This window comes from Cucumis sativus, chromosome 1 (genome assembly GCF_000004075.3).
Source record: "Cucumis sativus cultivar 9930 chromosome 1, Cucumber_9930_V3, whole genome shotgun sequence".
In the NCBI taxonomy this organism is placed as follows: Eukaryota; Viridiplantae; Streptophyta; class Magnoliopsida; order Cucurbitales; family Cucurbitaceae; genus Cucumis; species Cucumis sativus.
In genome coordinates this window covers 5,489,249-5,506,655 of record NC_026655.2, presented here as the reverse complement: position 1 = coordinate 5,506,655, position 17,407 = coordinate 5,489,249, and the positions used below count along the sequence as shown (strand labels likewise).

The 17,407-nt window shown below is 35.6% G+C and overlaps 4 protein-coding genes across 5 annotated transcripts; 3 read left to right on the top strand and 1 right to left on the bottom strand.

The window, feature by feature from the left end:
• Nucleotides 1-387: 387 nt before the first annotated feature.
• LOC101205709 (C2 and GRAM domain-containing protein At5g50170) lies at nucleotides 388-5,585 on the bottom strand. 2 transcript variants are annotated; one of them, XM_011653438.2, is made up of 9 exons: nucleotides 4,864-5,585; nucleotides 3,478-4,647; nucleotides 3,163-3,345; nucleotides 2,637-2,920; nucleotides 2,300-2,416; nucleotides 1,721-1,983; nucleotides 1,454-1,628; nucleotides 995-1,285; nucleotides 388-896 (listed from the first exon to the last, which is right to left on the bottom strand). In XM_011653438.2, exons 1-9 carry the CDS (start codon nucleotides 5,210-5,212, stop codon nucleotides 702-704), a joined length of 3,027 nt encoding a protein of 1,008 aa, XP_011651740.1. In that variant the 5' UTR covers nucleotides 5,213-5,585; the 3' UTR covers nucleotides 388-701. The 2 variants fall into 2 exon arrangements, with proteins under 2 accessions (XP_011651740.1, XP_011651746.1); XM_011653444.2 differs by lacking the exon at nucleotides 388-896 and having other exon boundaries at nucleotides 1,058-1,285; nucleotides 1,542-1,628; nucleotides 4,864-5,212.
• Nucleotides 5,586-5,740: 155 nt separating this feature from the next.
• On the top strand, nucleotides 5,741-7,799 carry LOC101206898. The gene is made up of 2 exons (XM_004152443.3): nucleotides 5,741-6,138; nucleotides 7,412-7,799. The coding sequence occupies exons 1-2, from the start codon at nucleotides 5,995-5,997 to the stop codon at nucleotides 7,559-7,561; spliced, it is 294 nt and encodes a 97-aa protein (XP_004152491.1). The 5' UTR covers nucleotides 5,741-5,994; the 3' UTR covers nucleotides 7,562-7,799.
• Nucleotides 7,800-8,989: 1,190 nt separating this feature from the next.
• LOC101206650 (60S ribosomal protein L27a-3) lies at nucleotides 8,990-9,703 on the top strand. The gene has a single exon (XM_004152442.3). It carries the CDS (start codon nucleotides 9,065-9,067, stop codon nucleotides 9,503-9,505), a length of 441 nt encoding a protein of 146 aa, XP_004152490.1. The 5' UTR covers nucleotides 8,990-9,064; the 3' UTR covers nucleotides 9,506-9,703.
• Nucleotides 9,704-12,530: 2,827 nt separating this feature from the next.
• On the top strand, nucleotides 12,531-16,195 carry LOC101205472. Its single transcript, XM_011653422.2, has one exon. The coding sequence runs from the start codon at nucleotides 12,764-12,766 to the stop codon at nucleotides 14,609-14,611; it is 1,848 nt and encodes a 615-aa protein (XP_011651724.1). The 5' UTR covers nucleotides 12,531-12,763; the 3' UTR covers nucleotides 14,612-16,195.
• The last annotated feature ends 1,212 nt before the right edge of the window (nucleotides 16,196-17,407 follow it).

Genomic DNA, 17,407 nt, shown 5'->3' with positions numbered 1-17,407 from the left:
ATAATTCTTTTAGTAAATTGAACAAAAAGTAACAGGGGAAAGCAATTTAAATTAAAACTTTTTTAATCTATTCCCAAAATTCTATAATAACATAAAGTTAACCCAACAAATTGATTTATAAATAATGATTGTTTCGTAGTACAAAGTGTTTTTTAATAGAAAATCATGCTATTATTTATTACCAAGTTTCATAGAGTTTTGTGATAATCTTGAGACAGTATAGACAGTTTATTTCTTACCTTATAGTGATGTTATCTTTGTCCTATATGTATAATAAAAGAGATAAATGTCATTCTTAATGAGTCATTTATAAGAATAATAAAAGAGATGGATGACATTTGTTAAATAAGTTATTTATGAATGACTCTGACCAAGGCTCCAGATGACTTCCATGAACAATTTTTGGGAATCAAAGTCCTCCCATAAATTATATCAAATGCTCAAAGTGCTTTCTGATCATATGTTCAGTTGGTTAGGAGTGCATTACTGACATTGTGTCCAAAGAGAATGGTTTGGTAGCTTTGAAATTAGACACGAGCAAAACTCACACTAAGGAGGAACCCCAAATTATAAACTAAATTGGTTTTTCCCTTTTTTGTTCTAATATTAATTTTTCTTTAAATTACCAATGAATTACAATCATTCCAAACTAAAACTTAGATTAGACAATGAAACAGAAGTAGAGTTGACGTAGAATTTTGTTAGGTTGCAAGAAGAATCTCCCTCTCCATTAGTTCAAATTTCTCTTTTAGTCTATGTCCAAATTCATCAGCTACGTTCTGGGTGATCTTCTGCTGAAGCTCCGTGCTTTTAAGCCATGTGATTCCATAGAAAGCCTCACATTTGCAAGCATTTTTAGCTAGCTCACAATCCTCAAAACGGTACCTAAAATGTATCTGCAAACAACAACACCAACTGATCAAATTTCTTACAACATCAAGAGAGTTTCAATAACAAACAATGACATGAGCGATGTTCCTGTTACATTACGTACACGAAAACATTCACCAAACGGTATATCATGCAAGCTCATGACCTCGTTTACTATCCATTCTTCTTCACCACTGCCTGTGTTTGCTGCTGTCATGGGAAACTTTTGCTGAATGCATGTGACTTTGCCTTCAAAGATTGAAATATCGTGATTGAATTGGTAAGAAATGCGTCTTTCAAGGAGACCGGGTTTCACGGATTTCCATGGTGTCGTTGCATAGTCTAGACAACCAGATTTTTCCATCACCCTGTGTTCTAGTTTGCCACCCTCAAAGAACTCCATCAATGATTTTATCTGCAAACATTGTGGCAAGAAAGAGAGTTTTCAACCAACATAATATTTACTTTCCTAGTAATCTCAGGCATAGTTATTGGAACTAAAGCAGAACCATCTCATTGAACCTTGAATTTGTTTCAAGCTTCAATAGATTCTACAAAGAACATTATAATACCAATCACCCACATTTATAGGAAGTTCTGCAACATACAACTTTGACATCTTTGTATCTTCTACATCCAAAAAACATTCCATATCTTCCACCAAAACTGACCTTTCTTCGGAATCATTTGACATTTCAGCAACCTGTGCTTTCTGATCAAGGGTCGATGTCCTTGTTCTCCACATACCTATAATCGTCCTGCCAATATTGAACACCGCAGCGGATTTAAAATCTATGAAAGTAAGTTCCACTTTCTCGTGACGAAGCATGACAGAGATTTATGGCGTTACCTGCTGGCTACATTGAATGAGACAAATGATTGGAGGTAAAATCTTAGTCTACCCTCTTCATCTTGAGACTTTGCACCGTGACTTGCTTCAAGACCTCGACCTTTTTTAAGAATTATGACTAATGATGGGCTACCTAGAGAGGAAAGGGAGGGGTGCAGTACTTGTATATCTTCAATGTCCTCCCAGAGAAAGAAAAACTTTGTTTTCTGTCCAAAAAAGTTGGCGTAAAACCCAATGACTCTGGCAGATAGAAATAATCTCCCCTGTACCAGAGAGTCACAAGCAACAAGATCGTTACAACTGACAAGACAATAGTTCTACACATGGGACTGAGAGCAAGCAAACAAAAGACCAAAGACGTACAGATAATTCCATTTATTGAGTCAAATGGGTATACTGAGATATAATTGCTAATTCACATTTCTATGATCAGCAGAAGAAATTAGTTAAAACATTAGGATTCTCCGTTATGTATAGATTGAGAAAGTCTACATAATAGTCATGCGCTAAATATTTTTATTAAGTCTTCTTTTATATTGTGAAATCATAAAGACTTTGCATAGCAGTTGTAATATCTACCTGAAGAAGCATTTTTCTTTTCAAGGAGCATGTGAAGTCGCTGACAAGAAACTCTTCTGCTGGCAAACCGAAAAGTTTTTGAAATGTTGAGTTCCTATAAGGTGACCTAGGATGCAGCTGTAAAAGCACCAGAAAAGAAGTTAGCCAGATTCCACCGTTGAAGTAACTAGACCAGCTTAGTGTTAGAGGTACAAGATCATGATTATAAACAACTGAATGCACCAATAAAAGTAAAGATGGCTAGGTGTATCACACAACAGAAAAGTGGAAGTGGATGCATCTCTTTGACAATTTATCAACTAGGCAAAGGAAAAGATGTGTTGAGAAATGTGCTTACCTTCTTACCAACCTCCTTTCCCTTCATAGACAAGTATTGTCTTATTGTTTCAATTCCATCAGTATTTTCTAAGAAGATTCTTAAGTGTAGCTTCGACTGGGAAGATTGAGCAAGCTTCCCCTCAAGGGGAACCCATATATCTGCAAGTTCAGTTGATTTATATTTTAGGAAATTAATCTCTGCATGCCCGAGTGAAGTAGCCTGGTCAAATGGACCATCAAAGTCGAAAACCTCCACATATAATACTGATGGTGGTTCCTTCATGGCATCAAACTCCAGTATCTCTACACATTAAATTAAATTATGGTTAAATTCAAATCATTGGTATTGAAATGAAGAATTAATTAACTGATCATAACCTTATATGATACTAAGATCAGTAGAAAATTTAATCAAGAAAACTATGGGTTGAGAAGACAAGTATAATCTGGCAAAATAAAATAATAAATAAATAATCCACATTGAGAAGGCAGAAATCTCATCCTTGATAATACTTGGCAACAAGGAGGGGACAAAAATGTCTTACCGTTCCACTGAGGCTCATGAGTTTGAAGCTCAACAGAGCTAGTTCTTTTTTTACCATTGCATGTGAAAACCACACAAGGGTCTGAGGATCCAGAAGAATCCAAGGATGAAATGTTCACTCCTTCTAAAAGAACTATGGTTAGGATCCATCCATCTCCTTGGCCTTTGACTCCATGGTCACCTCCTACAAAAATGCAAACCGACAGACGAGATCAATTAGGTATGCTACCTTAAACTGTCAAGAATGAGAGTTAAGTGTATTATAGTTTTGAAATATTAAATAGATATAAATAAGCTAGAAATTAGTCTCATGTACCTCTTTTTAACCTAGCTTGAATGAAATGTGAGACCATGTTATAAACACGTTCCAACTGAAGGACTAAAATTCCACTAGTAACAAGTTCTCCTAAACTATCTGGCAAATCCATTCCAATGAACTCCAAGCCTTGCGTTGTTTTAGGCTTGGAAAGAATAATGTGCACAAGTACGTATACCAGGACGAACAAGGTAGAAAGTACAGTGAAATTCCAGAAGTATTGGCGGGCCAATTCAAAATTTGATTGGCGGTTATTCTCAGAAGCTGACAACACGTGACCTTTGTTCAATAACTCAGTAGAATTCGGACTTTTAAGATGCTGAGCCAGCAGATTAGTGAACTGGACAAAATTTTCCTCCAGCCCCTGACGAGCCCCTTTCTCAATCATGCCTTTCATCATTGTACTATGGAGGAAGTTCATACCCCAAGAAACTACAAAATGGGAAGTCTCTTCTCCAGAAATTAACTCAGGGCCAGGCATTATCTTGTAGAGTAACTCAACATTGAATGCATTACCAAATGGTACCTCGGGTGTATTTACATTTACCAAGACAGCAAATTCCCATCCATCCCCTTTAACGTAGGTTTGTTCCTCCGTAGCATTAATAGCTCCAACAACCTTAGTTGCAGGTTTTCGGTAAGATACAATCCGTGAAAGACAAGGTACATCCCCTCGTTTCCAAGACCAAGTTCCTTCTTCTAAATTTGTTATTCCCTGATGCTCTGCTAGTTCTCTCCTGAACTGTGAACCTGTCGAAAAGAGAAGCCTGTTCAAATCACCTGGTGAAACTACATATACCTGATCCACAAGAACCCCGCCAGATAAATTTTCTGGCATTTCTTCTCCATTGCTCCTCAGCTGCAATGTCTCAATAGCTTCATCAAAGCTAGATTCAGACAGATGCCCATTAATGCGCTCTTCAGTATCAGACATGGCACTTGATGACTCTGAAGAATTATCTGTTCTTGTGTCCTCATCACTCTTATGAAACAACCTCTCCAAACGACTCACAATAGTTTTCTTGTTAGGCTTCCATTTAACAGCCTTGCTAGATGAAGATTTGGCGCCAACCAAATCTAAAGGTTTAGGATTAGTATTAGTATTAGTAGCACTTGATTGGTTGATTACATTGCCTTTTCCATGTAATGAGACAATAAGAAGCACTTTCCCTGCAAAAATAACGATAGGCAAAAAGCTCAAAGGCAATATGGTTCATTTTCTATCTCAAGAATGCCATAGCAGTAAGTTCAAACATCATGCATATACATACGATGAAGTAACGAACAGGGCAATTAAGTTCAAATTACTTCAAATTGATTCAAACTGAGGAACAAGCCTGAAATACATAATCAATAATGGAAATAGAAGAAACAGAGAAAACCAACCAGCAACTTCATCGATAAATTTCTCAGTTTTGGACCTTCGCAGATCAAACCAAGTGGGCGGCAAGGTCTGTGAATCCTCAGCAGCAACAGTCCATATGGGTATCCGAACACGACCAATCAAACCCGATGAAGCATGAAAGAAATTAGATTCATCATTGTGCTCATAAACAGACACAACTAGTTCATCATCGACATCACGAAACTTGAAAATAAACTCCTCATTCCAAACAGGATTAGAGCAATTCCTCATAATCCTCGTCTTGGCCTTACGCCTCCCAACTCGAAGCTTCACAAACGAATCCTTCACATGAAGGTCCTTAGCCTCCAATACATAAACATACAACCTCATAGCTAAAGAAAACTAAAATTTGGGGAAATGGGTCGTTAGGAAAATGGGATTTTAAAGGAATAAACGAAGGGTTGATTTTGATAGTGAAGTCGGTAGGGAGGGGGAAATTGAAAAGCGGCCATCGAAAGAGACGTGGAAGACGTGAGAAGAAGACACGAGGAGAAAGGTAGCAGAAAAACTGTAGAAAAGGTCGGTTGGATTGGATTGGATTGGTTATCGGTGAGAAAGTAAAAGATATTCTTGGGTGTTCTTCATTTGCTTCGGGGATTGTAGCTGTTGTTGTTGAATCTGCCAAGGTGAAAGTGCAACACGTATGGAATCAAATTCCCATTCTTTTTCTTCGTTATTGGGATATCCAACGGTACGGTTTATCTGAATGTTGCTTTCACGTGGATAAAAGAGAGATGTGATTCTGTCTATAATATATATTATTAGTATTTTGTAGAGGTGTTTAGACAATTTTAGGAATACAGTATTCGATTTGATCATCATTAAAATTAAGGATAGGAGATTGAAAATACTCAAAAGTTACTTGATTTAGTAGATTGAAGAGAAATAGAGAGCACAGTCAACAGTGGTGGGAAGATTGACGGTGGCCGGAATGGAACGAAATCTTATATATAACAAAATTTCATATTTTATCGATTCTTAGTATAGGCGATGATAAGCTGAAACCAGAATAGGGACAGAAATAAACCAGTTGCCAAACACTAGAGATTTTCGAGTTTACAACAGAGCGAGCCCATTCGGAGTGTCTCCAGTTTCCAGCTCCGGTGAGAAAAATGCTGCAGTTCCCGGCTTTCATGACACAGTATCCTTGGTCTACCAGGAAAATTCCGACGTCGTTTTTACTGCCGTCTCAGTGGCCTCAACCCCAGAACGAAGAGCTACTGCTCGCCATGGAAGAAGCTGATTTTGAAGAAAAGGTACTCTACTTACCATTCTCTTTTTTAAAAACCCTAATGCTCTTTCGGGCGTTTTAATTTGTACGATCTCCTGCTCGGACTTGGGGAATGCTTAGTGATCGGAAGTGAAATAATCGAAAGGAATTCTTCCAGGCGGTCCGCTCTTGATTATGATCATTTTAAATTATGTTTTGAGTATTTGTGATTTGATCTTCGTTTTTTTTCGCATTCATGGAAGTTCCATCTTTTGTTTCTTGTGAACGAAAGAATTTTTGGGTTATTTCTGAGAATTGAAGTACTCGATGCACGTGAGAAGATCATATACACATCGAATGTCAAGTTGAAGTTATTGCGATTGATCGGAACCGAGACTTGCTTAAAAGAGTGTTGCTGAATTAGATTTGACTCTCGCCGATAGGTTTTCACCTTTCCCATTTTTGCATCTCTTAACAGTTTTCCCTTGGTGTTCTGCTTTGAATATTTGGTTTTTGAGAAGTTATAATTGAAACTTGGACTGAATTGCTGAATTACTTCTTCATCAAAACTTTGTTTATTTGAGACTGAAACGATGGAGAAGACTTGTTGATACTCTACATGAAGGGCTTGTTGCACAGCATGATCTGTTACCATTTCTAGGTTTATAGCTTGAATATGATATCAATCTTCAATATCATATGAGTTTGAATATCATATTTATCTTCAACTTGTGTTTCAAAGTTCAAACCTAAAGAAGGGGAACGTTTACTAAATTTATGATAACTCATTAACTACTAACTACATTGGTATAGTCCAAGAGGTATAGATAGTATGAAACTCGGGCTTTACTAAGTTACAAATCCATACATCAAACACATTTGATGCAAACTCAAGTTTCTATTATCTATCTCTTTCTACAATCCAACACATTCACAGGTTAACGTTCCTGTCCTGTCTCCAACCTTTATAATCCCAAGTTAATAAAAAGTTGTCGGGACCGAAAACTTATTAAAAAGGTCAGCTTTACTTGTTCCTTTGCTGATTGCGATTTCTGGGGTGTGGTATTCTAAAATGTTTTGCTACCTTCTATCTTCGTTCTTGATGATAATTGTGGTGGTGATTATGCTGTCATTCAACTACCCTCTTAAAGCCTTAAAATGAAGAAGAGAAGAGGCTTCTGTTCTCACTCTTTCGTTAATTCAAGTGGATTCCGACCTCGAATCAGAGGGACTCAACTATCGAGCAGTGCAATTCTCCATGTGCTCTATTGCAATCTTGTAAGCTCTTCACTCACTTATGTATATTACTATCATGGCAGTGCAATGAAATTAGGAAAACAAACAGCAACCTTGTGGTCATCGGAAAAATGACTGCTGACAATGATAAGGAAGACATTGAGGCAGAAGATGATGATGCTGACAATGCTGATGAATCTGAGGCTGAAGAATTTGAGCAGGAAACTGGCTAAAACTACTTGCATCTTTGTGCCCTTTCTTGCCTTTACTCTTTAAAATCCTCAAATTGCTAGTTTTTTTTAACGATTGTTCTTTGTAAATCTGTCACTTTGAAAAGCCAGAGTTTTTGTAATCGTTCAATTTGCTACTGTTATACTGTTTCCAATTTTACTTTCAATATGATGTTACAATTATGACATTGAAAGTTGAATGGTGTTACTAATGCTTGATCAGAAGAATTGTACTCCGTAACTTGTGTGGACTACTTATGCTTCATTCAACGGCCACATCTTCATGGTAAAAGTTATTGTTACTTTGTTTTCACTTCATTTACTTTAACCAAATGAAAATCTTCCCATTTATGAATAATTCATATAGTATTTTGGTGCAATCGCATGATGAAGGGAAGGTTACTATCTTGAATATATCTTCATAGACAAATCCTAATACTCCAAGCACAAGTATGAAATTAAGACATTTACCTAAATTCTAAATATGTATTTGCCATAATCCAAAATTCAAGCTCAAATGTCTTTTTCTTTTCTAAAAGGAAAGAATACGTCTTAAATAGTGCTTTAAAATAACTTATATTAATCCAAACATAACATAAACCAGTAAAAGTTCACTAACTCAAAATGATAATAATAATAATAACAAACAAATAAATAAAATAACAATAATAAGTTGGACAATTAGATTATTAGATTAGAAAATAATGAAGTAGATTGCAACGTTTATAAAAAATTACAAATATAACAAAAATTTCTATCATATATTGTAATTATTGGTCCATCACAAATAATTTTGCTATATTTAAAATTTGTTAAATTTTGATATATTTACCGTTTATTTTAAATATTGTTATTTACTTAATTATTATTCATAAACTTTTTTCTAATTATAATTATAGGGAGTCATTATAATTATGGGATAGTTGCAAATTTAGCCATTAGATGCAAAATAATTAAGTATATGACAACATTTAAAAAAAATTACAAATATAACCAAATTTGTCAAATTCTATCAATGTTAGAAGTCTATCATCGATAGATCATGTTGTAAATATTGGTCTATCATTGATAGATCATAAAAGTCTATTATCGACAGATCATGTTGTAATTATTGGTCTATCATTGACAGATCATACAAGTCTATCAATTATAGTTTTACTATATTTGTAATTTTTTTAAATATTTTTATATTCTTAATTATTATTTTTAAAATGGTTAACTAATTATCCTATAATTATCAGACGAGTGGACCCGACCCGAGTTGTCATTATCTTTTGAGCTTTCATCTAAGACCAACAAAACAGCCCTAAGTTCGGCCCGTGAGCTTGGGCCGAGTTGTCATAATCTCATGGGCTTTTATCTAAGACAAACAAAAAGCCCAAAATCTGAACGGGTGAGTCTCTTTTCTCAGCGCTATAAAGTTCATCTAAACCCTAATTCGCACTTCCTCGCGCTCGCCGCTCCCTCCATCTCTGAAAACCTAATTCCCTTCCTCTCGCCGACGAAATGACGACCCGCTTCAAGAAGAACAGAAAGAAGCGCGGTCACGTGAGCGCCGGGCATGGTCGTATCGGCAAGCACCGTAAGCATCCTGGTGGTCGTGGTAACGCCGGAGGTATGCACCACCACAGAATCCTCTTCGACAAATACCATCCTGGTTACTTCGGTAAAGTTGGTATGAGGTACTTCCACAAGCTCCGTAACAAATTCTATTGCCCCATTGTAAACGTCGACAAGCTCTGGTCTCTCGTCCCTCAGGAGGTCAAGGACAAGGCTTCTAAGGATAATGTTCCTTTGATTGATGTTACTCAGTTTGGGTATTTTAAAGTTTTGGGTAAAGGGGTTTTGCCTGAGAACAAGCCCGTCGTTGTGAAAGCCAAGCTCATCTCGAAAATCGCAGAGAAGAAGATCAAAGAAAATGGTGGTGCGGTTGTCCTTACGGCTTAGGTTTATTGGGTAACTTTTAGTTATGATTTTGTTTTGAAATTAGTTTTGATATCTCATGTGGCTTTATTCGAAGTATTGGATTAATGTTATCATCAAACATCGTGTTTCAGTTTTCTTCACTTTGAACTCAGTCCGATTTTGAATGTGTTTCTTGAATTATCATTTTTCTTGAATGTTATACATTGTCAATTTCGCTAATTCCGTTGGTTTTCTATATCATTCAGTATTTTTGTTAGATCTTAATCGACTTTAGCTGCTGTTAGCAGATTCTCATTATAGTATCAGTTGAGCTCTCCATTTTTTTGCTGGTATTGACATAATTTACTTCAAGTCTCAAACTCGTGGGCTTTGGAATTAGTAAAATTCATTTGTAAAGTATTGATGGTTGCTGATTCGAAGATATCTATCTAATATTATCACTAGACCTGAAGAGATGTGTTTCAAAGCTCTGTCACTTTCCATCTTTGGAGTGACTTACTGATTGAATTGTATGAACTAAATATGTGGTTTAAACTTATATGGGAATGCTGTGTTCAGTATTTGTGTTAAAATTATTCCACTATTTGGATCCTTGTAGTAATAGTAGGTAGATGTAATTCAATTAAACATACCGTCATTCATTTGTTTATGTTTCTACCTTGTGGATAGAATGATTAGTCTCTGTTCTACAGAATCTATTTCTTGAAAGGCCTCCATTTTTAGTCCATTTTCCTTTCAAATCTGCACTATGGTGATGTTATGTTACATTGTTTGAACCCTATTTTACATCTCCACCAAATCTCTTTAGCTTTTGCAAGTATATGTACTAAATCAGGGGAAAGTGTCTTCGATTCTTCCTATTCGATCATAGGAGGAAGTGTTGTTGGTGAAAACTAATCAAGAACGATATAAATCTCTTTGTAACGAAGGTACGGTATATTTATAGTCCTGATCCTATCATTGGAGTTTAAGAAAAATACAAATATTTGTAGTCTTTGTTTATTGGTTTATTAGTTGGATTTGGAACTTTGGATTTTGTCAATATGGGGTAATGAATAATAACCGAGACGACCAAGCAAGCTGTGTGTATGTATCAATAAGTAGTGAATAAAATGGGTAAAACGGTAAATGTGAAATCAGCATCTTTTATGCATTTATTTGATCTTTTGCCTGTGGCGTGGATGGTTGACAATTATGAGTTTCACTACTTGATTTTCAGTCTCACACCTTTCAATTAAATTTGTGCTGTGAGCTTAACAATTAGTGGTGGGGGTGTACGTAATAAAAGTACCTAAACCAATCGTGTAGTCGTCGGCCTTCCGGAATTGCCTCCCTCTCGTCTTTTCTGGGAGGCCATTACTGATTATGATTATAAGGAAGTTTGGGCTGTTCACCTTTGTCAACTTGGCCACTTAGTACCCGATGCTAAAATTGAAGGTCAGTTCAAAGATGATGAAGCTGTCATTCGTTAACATCAACAAGCGACGAACTTCAGCCTATTCAACAACAACTAAAGCAATTAGTATTATCATTGCATGTTGTCAGGAAAGATTTCGAATCATTGTATTAGTTTTCTGTTTTCAAATTCTTTAGCCTAAGGTTCACTGTCATGATTGATTTAAGGGTTTTCGACATAAAATGCTTTAACATCAGGGCTGTATTACATTAATGCCTTACACATTTCATTCATTCCTCTTTCCTTTCATGCAACTTAGCTTTGATCGATCTAATTTTATTTTTTTAAGAAAGAAAGAAAAAGGTTGACCGACAATCAATGTTAATCTCTAATTTTTCAGTTTTGCGGTGGGTAAAAATATAAGAACTAACCTCGCGAGTCTATCTCTAGTTGTTTCGACGTAGATAATCAAAGAGTTTAGGATTTCAAAAATTAATTTCATTGGACTCCCTAAAACTAGGTAATATGTAGGAAGTGTTGTTTAATTGGATCAATGAGATTGAGCCAAATGTTAAGGGATAAGAATGTAATTGGAAGGTGGAACAAAGAGGTAGATGAGAAAATTGACATCATAGTTATTATTATTAATGGGTATAGTCAACCTCTATTTGGAACCAAACCTTACCTTTTTGTCTTCCCAACTTCTCCTATTTTCCTAAATAACATTTCATAATACTTAGGACACATTTATTTATTATTTATTATTTATTATTATTATTTGTTTGTGTTTGTGAGAATACTCTCTCTCATGTCACAATATCTTATTCACACCACAAAAATATCTCTATTTTCCTACAATTCCTTTTTCAATGCAATTTGTTGTCTTTCAAAGTATCGTCCTTCTTTGAATTTTAAAATAAAGTTATATCTTTATAATAAAGTTTTTAATTAATAAACCAATCTCAAGATTCTGCCATAAGAAAATCAGGTTAAAAAGTTTTTTGATCTCAAAAGAAAATTTAGATCTTGTTTTATATATTTATATTCATTCAATTATTAACCATTCATACTATCATAATTTGTTCGTTATCATAAACCATGTTAGTAAATTATTTGATAGTAGTATAGACAAACTAATAGTTGGTAAGTAATTATCATTAGATATATAAATTAGAATCTAATTTTGTTTTTAGACTCTATAAAAGAATTAACAATTTAAAATTGGAACATTAGTGGATTTAATTTACTCTTAAAACATTAATTAATAATAAGAATGTAATCTAAAGATATGTGGAGAACAAAGATTGGATTCTGCCACGAAAACAAAAACGTTGAAGAAGCACAAAGACAGACACTGACTCTCATGTCTCTGCCGGTGATTCTTAATCGTCACCAAGAATGTCTGTGTTTCTATCATTAATCCTCAACCTTTTTCATTTTCTTCGATAAAGATATAATTTTCTTATTCTTCTTAGGATTTGGATCGATGAAGATGATCCGGAAGAATCTAAACTTCCTGCCGTCTCGAAATCTAGCATTTAAAGTTCAGTCACCTTCATTTATCAACACCAGTTGACCAGTCAACTCCTACCAATTTCTTCACATCTTCTTTTTCTTAATCTAAAGTCTCCCTTTTCCACTAAATGCCAACAACACGGCGAGGTCAAGAAATCAACTCTCTGTAATGTAATGTGAGAGAAAAAGATAAAGAAAACACCAAAAGAAACACATTAACATTGACCCACTTCCCCATTTCTTTTAATTTTCATGACTTTACTCTCAATTCTCCAAAAAAAAAAGTTGCAAAAAAGCTTCAAAAATCGTTACTTAATTGCCTCTGAAATCCCCTAGATTGTATTGTAAGAGCTCTGTTTGTTAAATTAATGGCTGCCGCAGCTCCTCCTCCGGCTGCTGCTGCTGCTGCTGCTGTTGCTGCTGAAGAAGGAGCAATTCTTCACGAGTTCACTCCTCCGATTCTGTTAGCCGATAAGATTCTGAGATTAGCTCAAGAAGCAGTTTCTTTAAGACAAGAATGCGTTGACTTAGCTAAACAAGTCGATAAAATCTACCGGATGCTTCAAGCCACCGTTCGTTTAATCACCACCACCACACAGCCGTTGTACGAACGCCCAATTCGCCGGATCGTGGCCGATGTCTCGAAGAATCTCGATCGTGCTTGGAGCTTTGTCAGCAAGTGCCGCCATGGTGGGTTTCTAAGGCAAGTTTTCTCGATGACTACCATCGCTGATTTTCGTAAGGTTTCTAGTCTTCTTGAATCTTCCATTGGTGATATGAAATGGCTTCTTTCAATTTTTGATTCCGATGGCACTGTTGGGCTGCCTCCGATTGCGAGTAATGACCCGACTTTAGCCTATATTTGGCCGAATATCGCCACAATCCAAATGGGTTCTGTTAGAAATCGGGTCGAAGCTGCAAATCAATTAACCTTGCACACTCGTGGGAACGATCGGAATCAAAAAATCGTAATGGAAGAAGGTGGCGTTCCGCCGTTGCTTAAATTGCTAAAAGAATACTCCTCCCCTGATGCCCAAATCGCCGCTGCTAATGTTCTTATTAACGTCGCTTCTGTTACCGATAGGGTTGAATCGATTGTTAATATTCCTGGGGTTCCGATTATTGTTCAAGTTCTTAATGATTCCCCTATGAGGGTTCAGATTATTGTTGCGAAATTGGTTTCCAAAATGGCGGAACTTAGTTATCTTGCTCAAGAAGAGTTTGCTAGAGAGAACGTAACTAAACCATTAGTTACTTGTTTATCGATTGATATGGTTCTTGATGATCCTAAGCTTCAATTGGGGAAACCCAGTTTTCATTCAGTGGTTGAGATTAATAAGGAGCTTGCTGGCAAAAATTTGAATACTTCACTGAATTCGTCTTCAACTTCTTCACATTCTGATAGTAGTAGCCGAGGGGGGAATCAGAGGAAGGAGAAAGAGGTTGAGAGCTCTGAAGTTAAGCTTCAGCTTAAAGTGAATTGTGCTGAAGCTCTTTGGAGACTCTCTAAAGGGAGCTTAATGAATAGTCGAAAAATTACCGAGACAAAAGGGTTGTTGTGTTTGGCGAAGATCATTGAGAATGAGGGAGGGGAGTTGCAATACAATTGCTTGATGACAGTTATGGAGGTTACAGCTGTTGCAGAGTCCAAACCTGACCTTAGACATGCTGCTTTCAAGATCACTTCACCGGCTCCAAAAGCTGTTCTCGATCAACTTTCGAGAATGATTCACAGGGATAGTGATCCAGTCTTGCAAGTTCCTGCTATTAAATCCATTGGTTCTCTTGCCAGGATTTTTCCTGCAAAGGAATCACAGATTATTAATCTTTTGGTTTTGCAAATGAAGAGTATGGACATGGATGTGGCCATTGAGGCTGTTATTGCATTAGGGAAGTTTGCTTGCCCTGAGAATTATAACTGTGTAGCACATTCGAAATCGCTTATCGAGTTTGGTGGTGTTCCTCCTCTAATGAAACTTTTAAAGCAAAATGATCAGGCTCAAGTTCCTGGTCTAATTCTGCTATGTTATCTTGCACTGAGCGTAGGTAATAGCAAGGTTTTAGAACAGGCTCATGCCTTGAATGCAATGAAGGGGATGGCTCGTCTTGTCTTCTCTCATCCCGACTTGCACGAATTATATGCCAAAGCCATACACCACCTTACTCTTTATCAGGCTGGAGCTCATCATATCCACAGACATAGTTTCTCACCCTAAATCTTAGTTTTATTGATGTTGCTGTACATTAATACAAATTGGAGGTTGTTCAAAGTTCTTCATAATCTGAGATAAGCTGGCTATAGTCCACACAGAACTTTGGCTGCACCAAGTTACACTTATAATGACGCTGTAAAGACCGAAAACTGGGCAGTGAAGGACAACCTTCACTTGATTAAGCAGCCTATTACTTCAAGCTCTAGCGGCTTCCTTCATCTTTAGGAAGGTCTTGGGTAGGACACTAAACTTGTTGGCTCTTGCTTTCTGATTCTTGTTAATTTACACGATAAGAAAGAAAAAATGGAAACAAGTCAGAGTGCATGGGGAAAGCCAATGTCTACTTTGAAAAGAATTGTTTAGATTTGGTGTCTAAAATGTTTCTCGAGTCTTGATAACATTGTAGGCTTCTGTTATGAGTGAATTATTTATTGGTAGCTAGTTAGTTCGTGTATTTCATTTCATTCTTGTTTGCAGTCCAAAATATGTGCAGTTCTTCATTGCTTCGATCTGGTTATACCTAACATTCAGAAGCCCCTTGCATTATCAATCATCTCAAGTCTATCATATTCATGGACATAAATTTTAGCGAAATATGGTGCCACAGTTTCTTTTTAAATCTCTTGATAAAGAAGTCTGATGCGCTTGTCCCCCGTACCATTGCAGCTATATCCGTCCATAGACACATGGGATTGGGACTTGCATTGATTTTTATCAACCCACCATCTGTTTACATAGATTTTCAGATTTTGGTTAAATATTCATACACCTTTTGTCAACCATCATCGTGCTGTGCATTTTTTGTTCTTCGTAGGATTCACCTCTGTTTCATTCGTCGCTCTCAGTTACTGTTAATAAACTGTAGCTCCTGATTCCAGCTATGAAGTTGTCTGGAAGTCATTGAGTTGTGTTGTTTCATCACATCACTGCTTTAGTAGGCATTCTTTCTAGGAAGTTCACAAGGAAATGAACATATCACGCAATTATACTGCACATATGTTGAATGAATTTAGAGGATGATCAGACTCAACATTATACTTGATTACTAAACCTGGAAAGATTAGTTCCTTTGATGTTCGAGCGCAGATACTACAACGAGGATAACCGAGTTTTGAATTAAATGAGATGCTCGTGAATTGTGATTATAATCCAAAGTTTATCTTGAATCACTTGTTTTTGGTTGCCGTTGCTCCAAGTCAGGCACTGAGGTAATACCCTGGATGATTTGCACCCTCTACTTCTTTTAATGCTTGCTCGAATCGTTTCAGACATGGAACGAATGCCCTTTGGAGTAAGAGCTTGACTGATGTGAACTTAGCTTGCTATTTGGACAAACTTACTCGACTCCTCTCTTTCAAGAACTGAAGATTTTGCAGGTTTTCTCCATTGCAGAAGATTGAGAGAGGAAAACAGAAAGACACCAACACAAAATAAAGTTCTTTGCATAATCATTGTCATTGTAAACAATGGAAGTACTTTTCCAGCCAAAGCTAATGGAGAATTTATTTATTTTTAATGTCTTTTTCCTCTTGTAAAGTATCAAAGTATATGAAATATATTGTGAAATCTAAACTAGTTTTCACGTTATCTTAGCACTGTCATATTTCAAAATACTGATATCAATTCGATAAGAAAAAGTAAAAAAAAAGTACTTTAAACCAAAATATAATGTCTTGGATACCAAATATTATATATTAACAAAATTGATTTCAATTAATTACATATATGTGTATATATTATGAGTCTTCATGTACGAGATATATCCATTGATAAGAAAAAGTTTGACAACGATATCTAATTAAGTTTAATTATTAAAGTTTTCATGGAGAAGCAATTTTTATTGTTTAAAACACGTTTTTAACTTTTCAAACTCAAATTGTGATGACGAAGAAAAACACATAACAATAACAAAATGAATCGAATTAGATAGAAATAATATCGAATGATAGCATAAACAAAACAAATACGAAACACATTTATCTAACTAGAGGATAACTAATTGATTATGATAAGCTACAGATAAGGCAAGATCTTTTGCCATGTAAAGAAATGTTGTGTCCAACTTTTTAAAAGACAGAGCATAAAAAACTATTTTTTATTTATAAACATTAATTATTATTTCTTTCTTCCACTTGATTCTCTAAAGTGGAATACTATCATCTACAAGCTATGTTTACTTCGGTCTTTTTCTCAATCTAATAACTTTTTCTCTAAAGAAAAAGAAGCAGCAACTTGAATGTGTGGTTGAACTACAAAATTTTCTATAATTCAACAGTTTAAGTGTATAGATCAAATCAAAATGGGGAGATGAGGATCCATAATCTCCAACTTCAATACGAAAACATATATCAAATAGATAATCTTTGTCTTAGGTATGATTTCAAACAAGATACACCAAATAGATTTAAAACTTTGAAATACACCATAGTAATTTAATTATTTTAACAACTTCTTGAAAGAAAATGTAAAGTTTTGTTTTGGAGAAAGAAATCATACGATTCAAATCTCTAATATATTGAAAGTCAATATAAAGTATAGACTATATAGTAGTTGAATGAATGTATAAAAACAAAAACGAAAGGCCGGCGGTTTATGCCTTATTCCCTTGTAAACTAAAGTTTAGGTCGTCTCATCTCTTCAAAGTCAATAACGTTAATATAAAAATGGTTAAAAAGACAAAATTGTATCGTATTAGAGGCTCCCAATGGATTAAAAACAAATTATTTGCATGTGGTTGTTTGAATAACTTAATTAAATGGAAGTAGGAAATTAAGCAAGTAGGGGTATAGTTTATGTGTG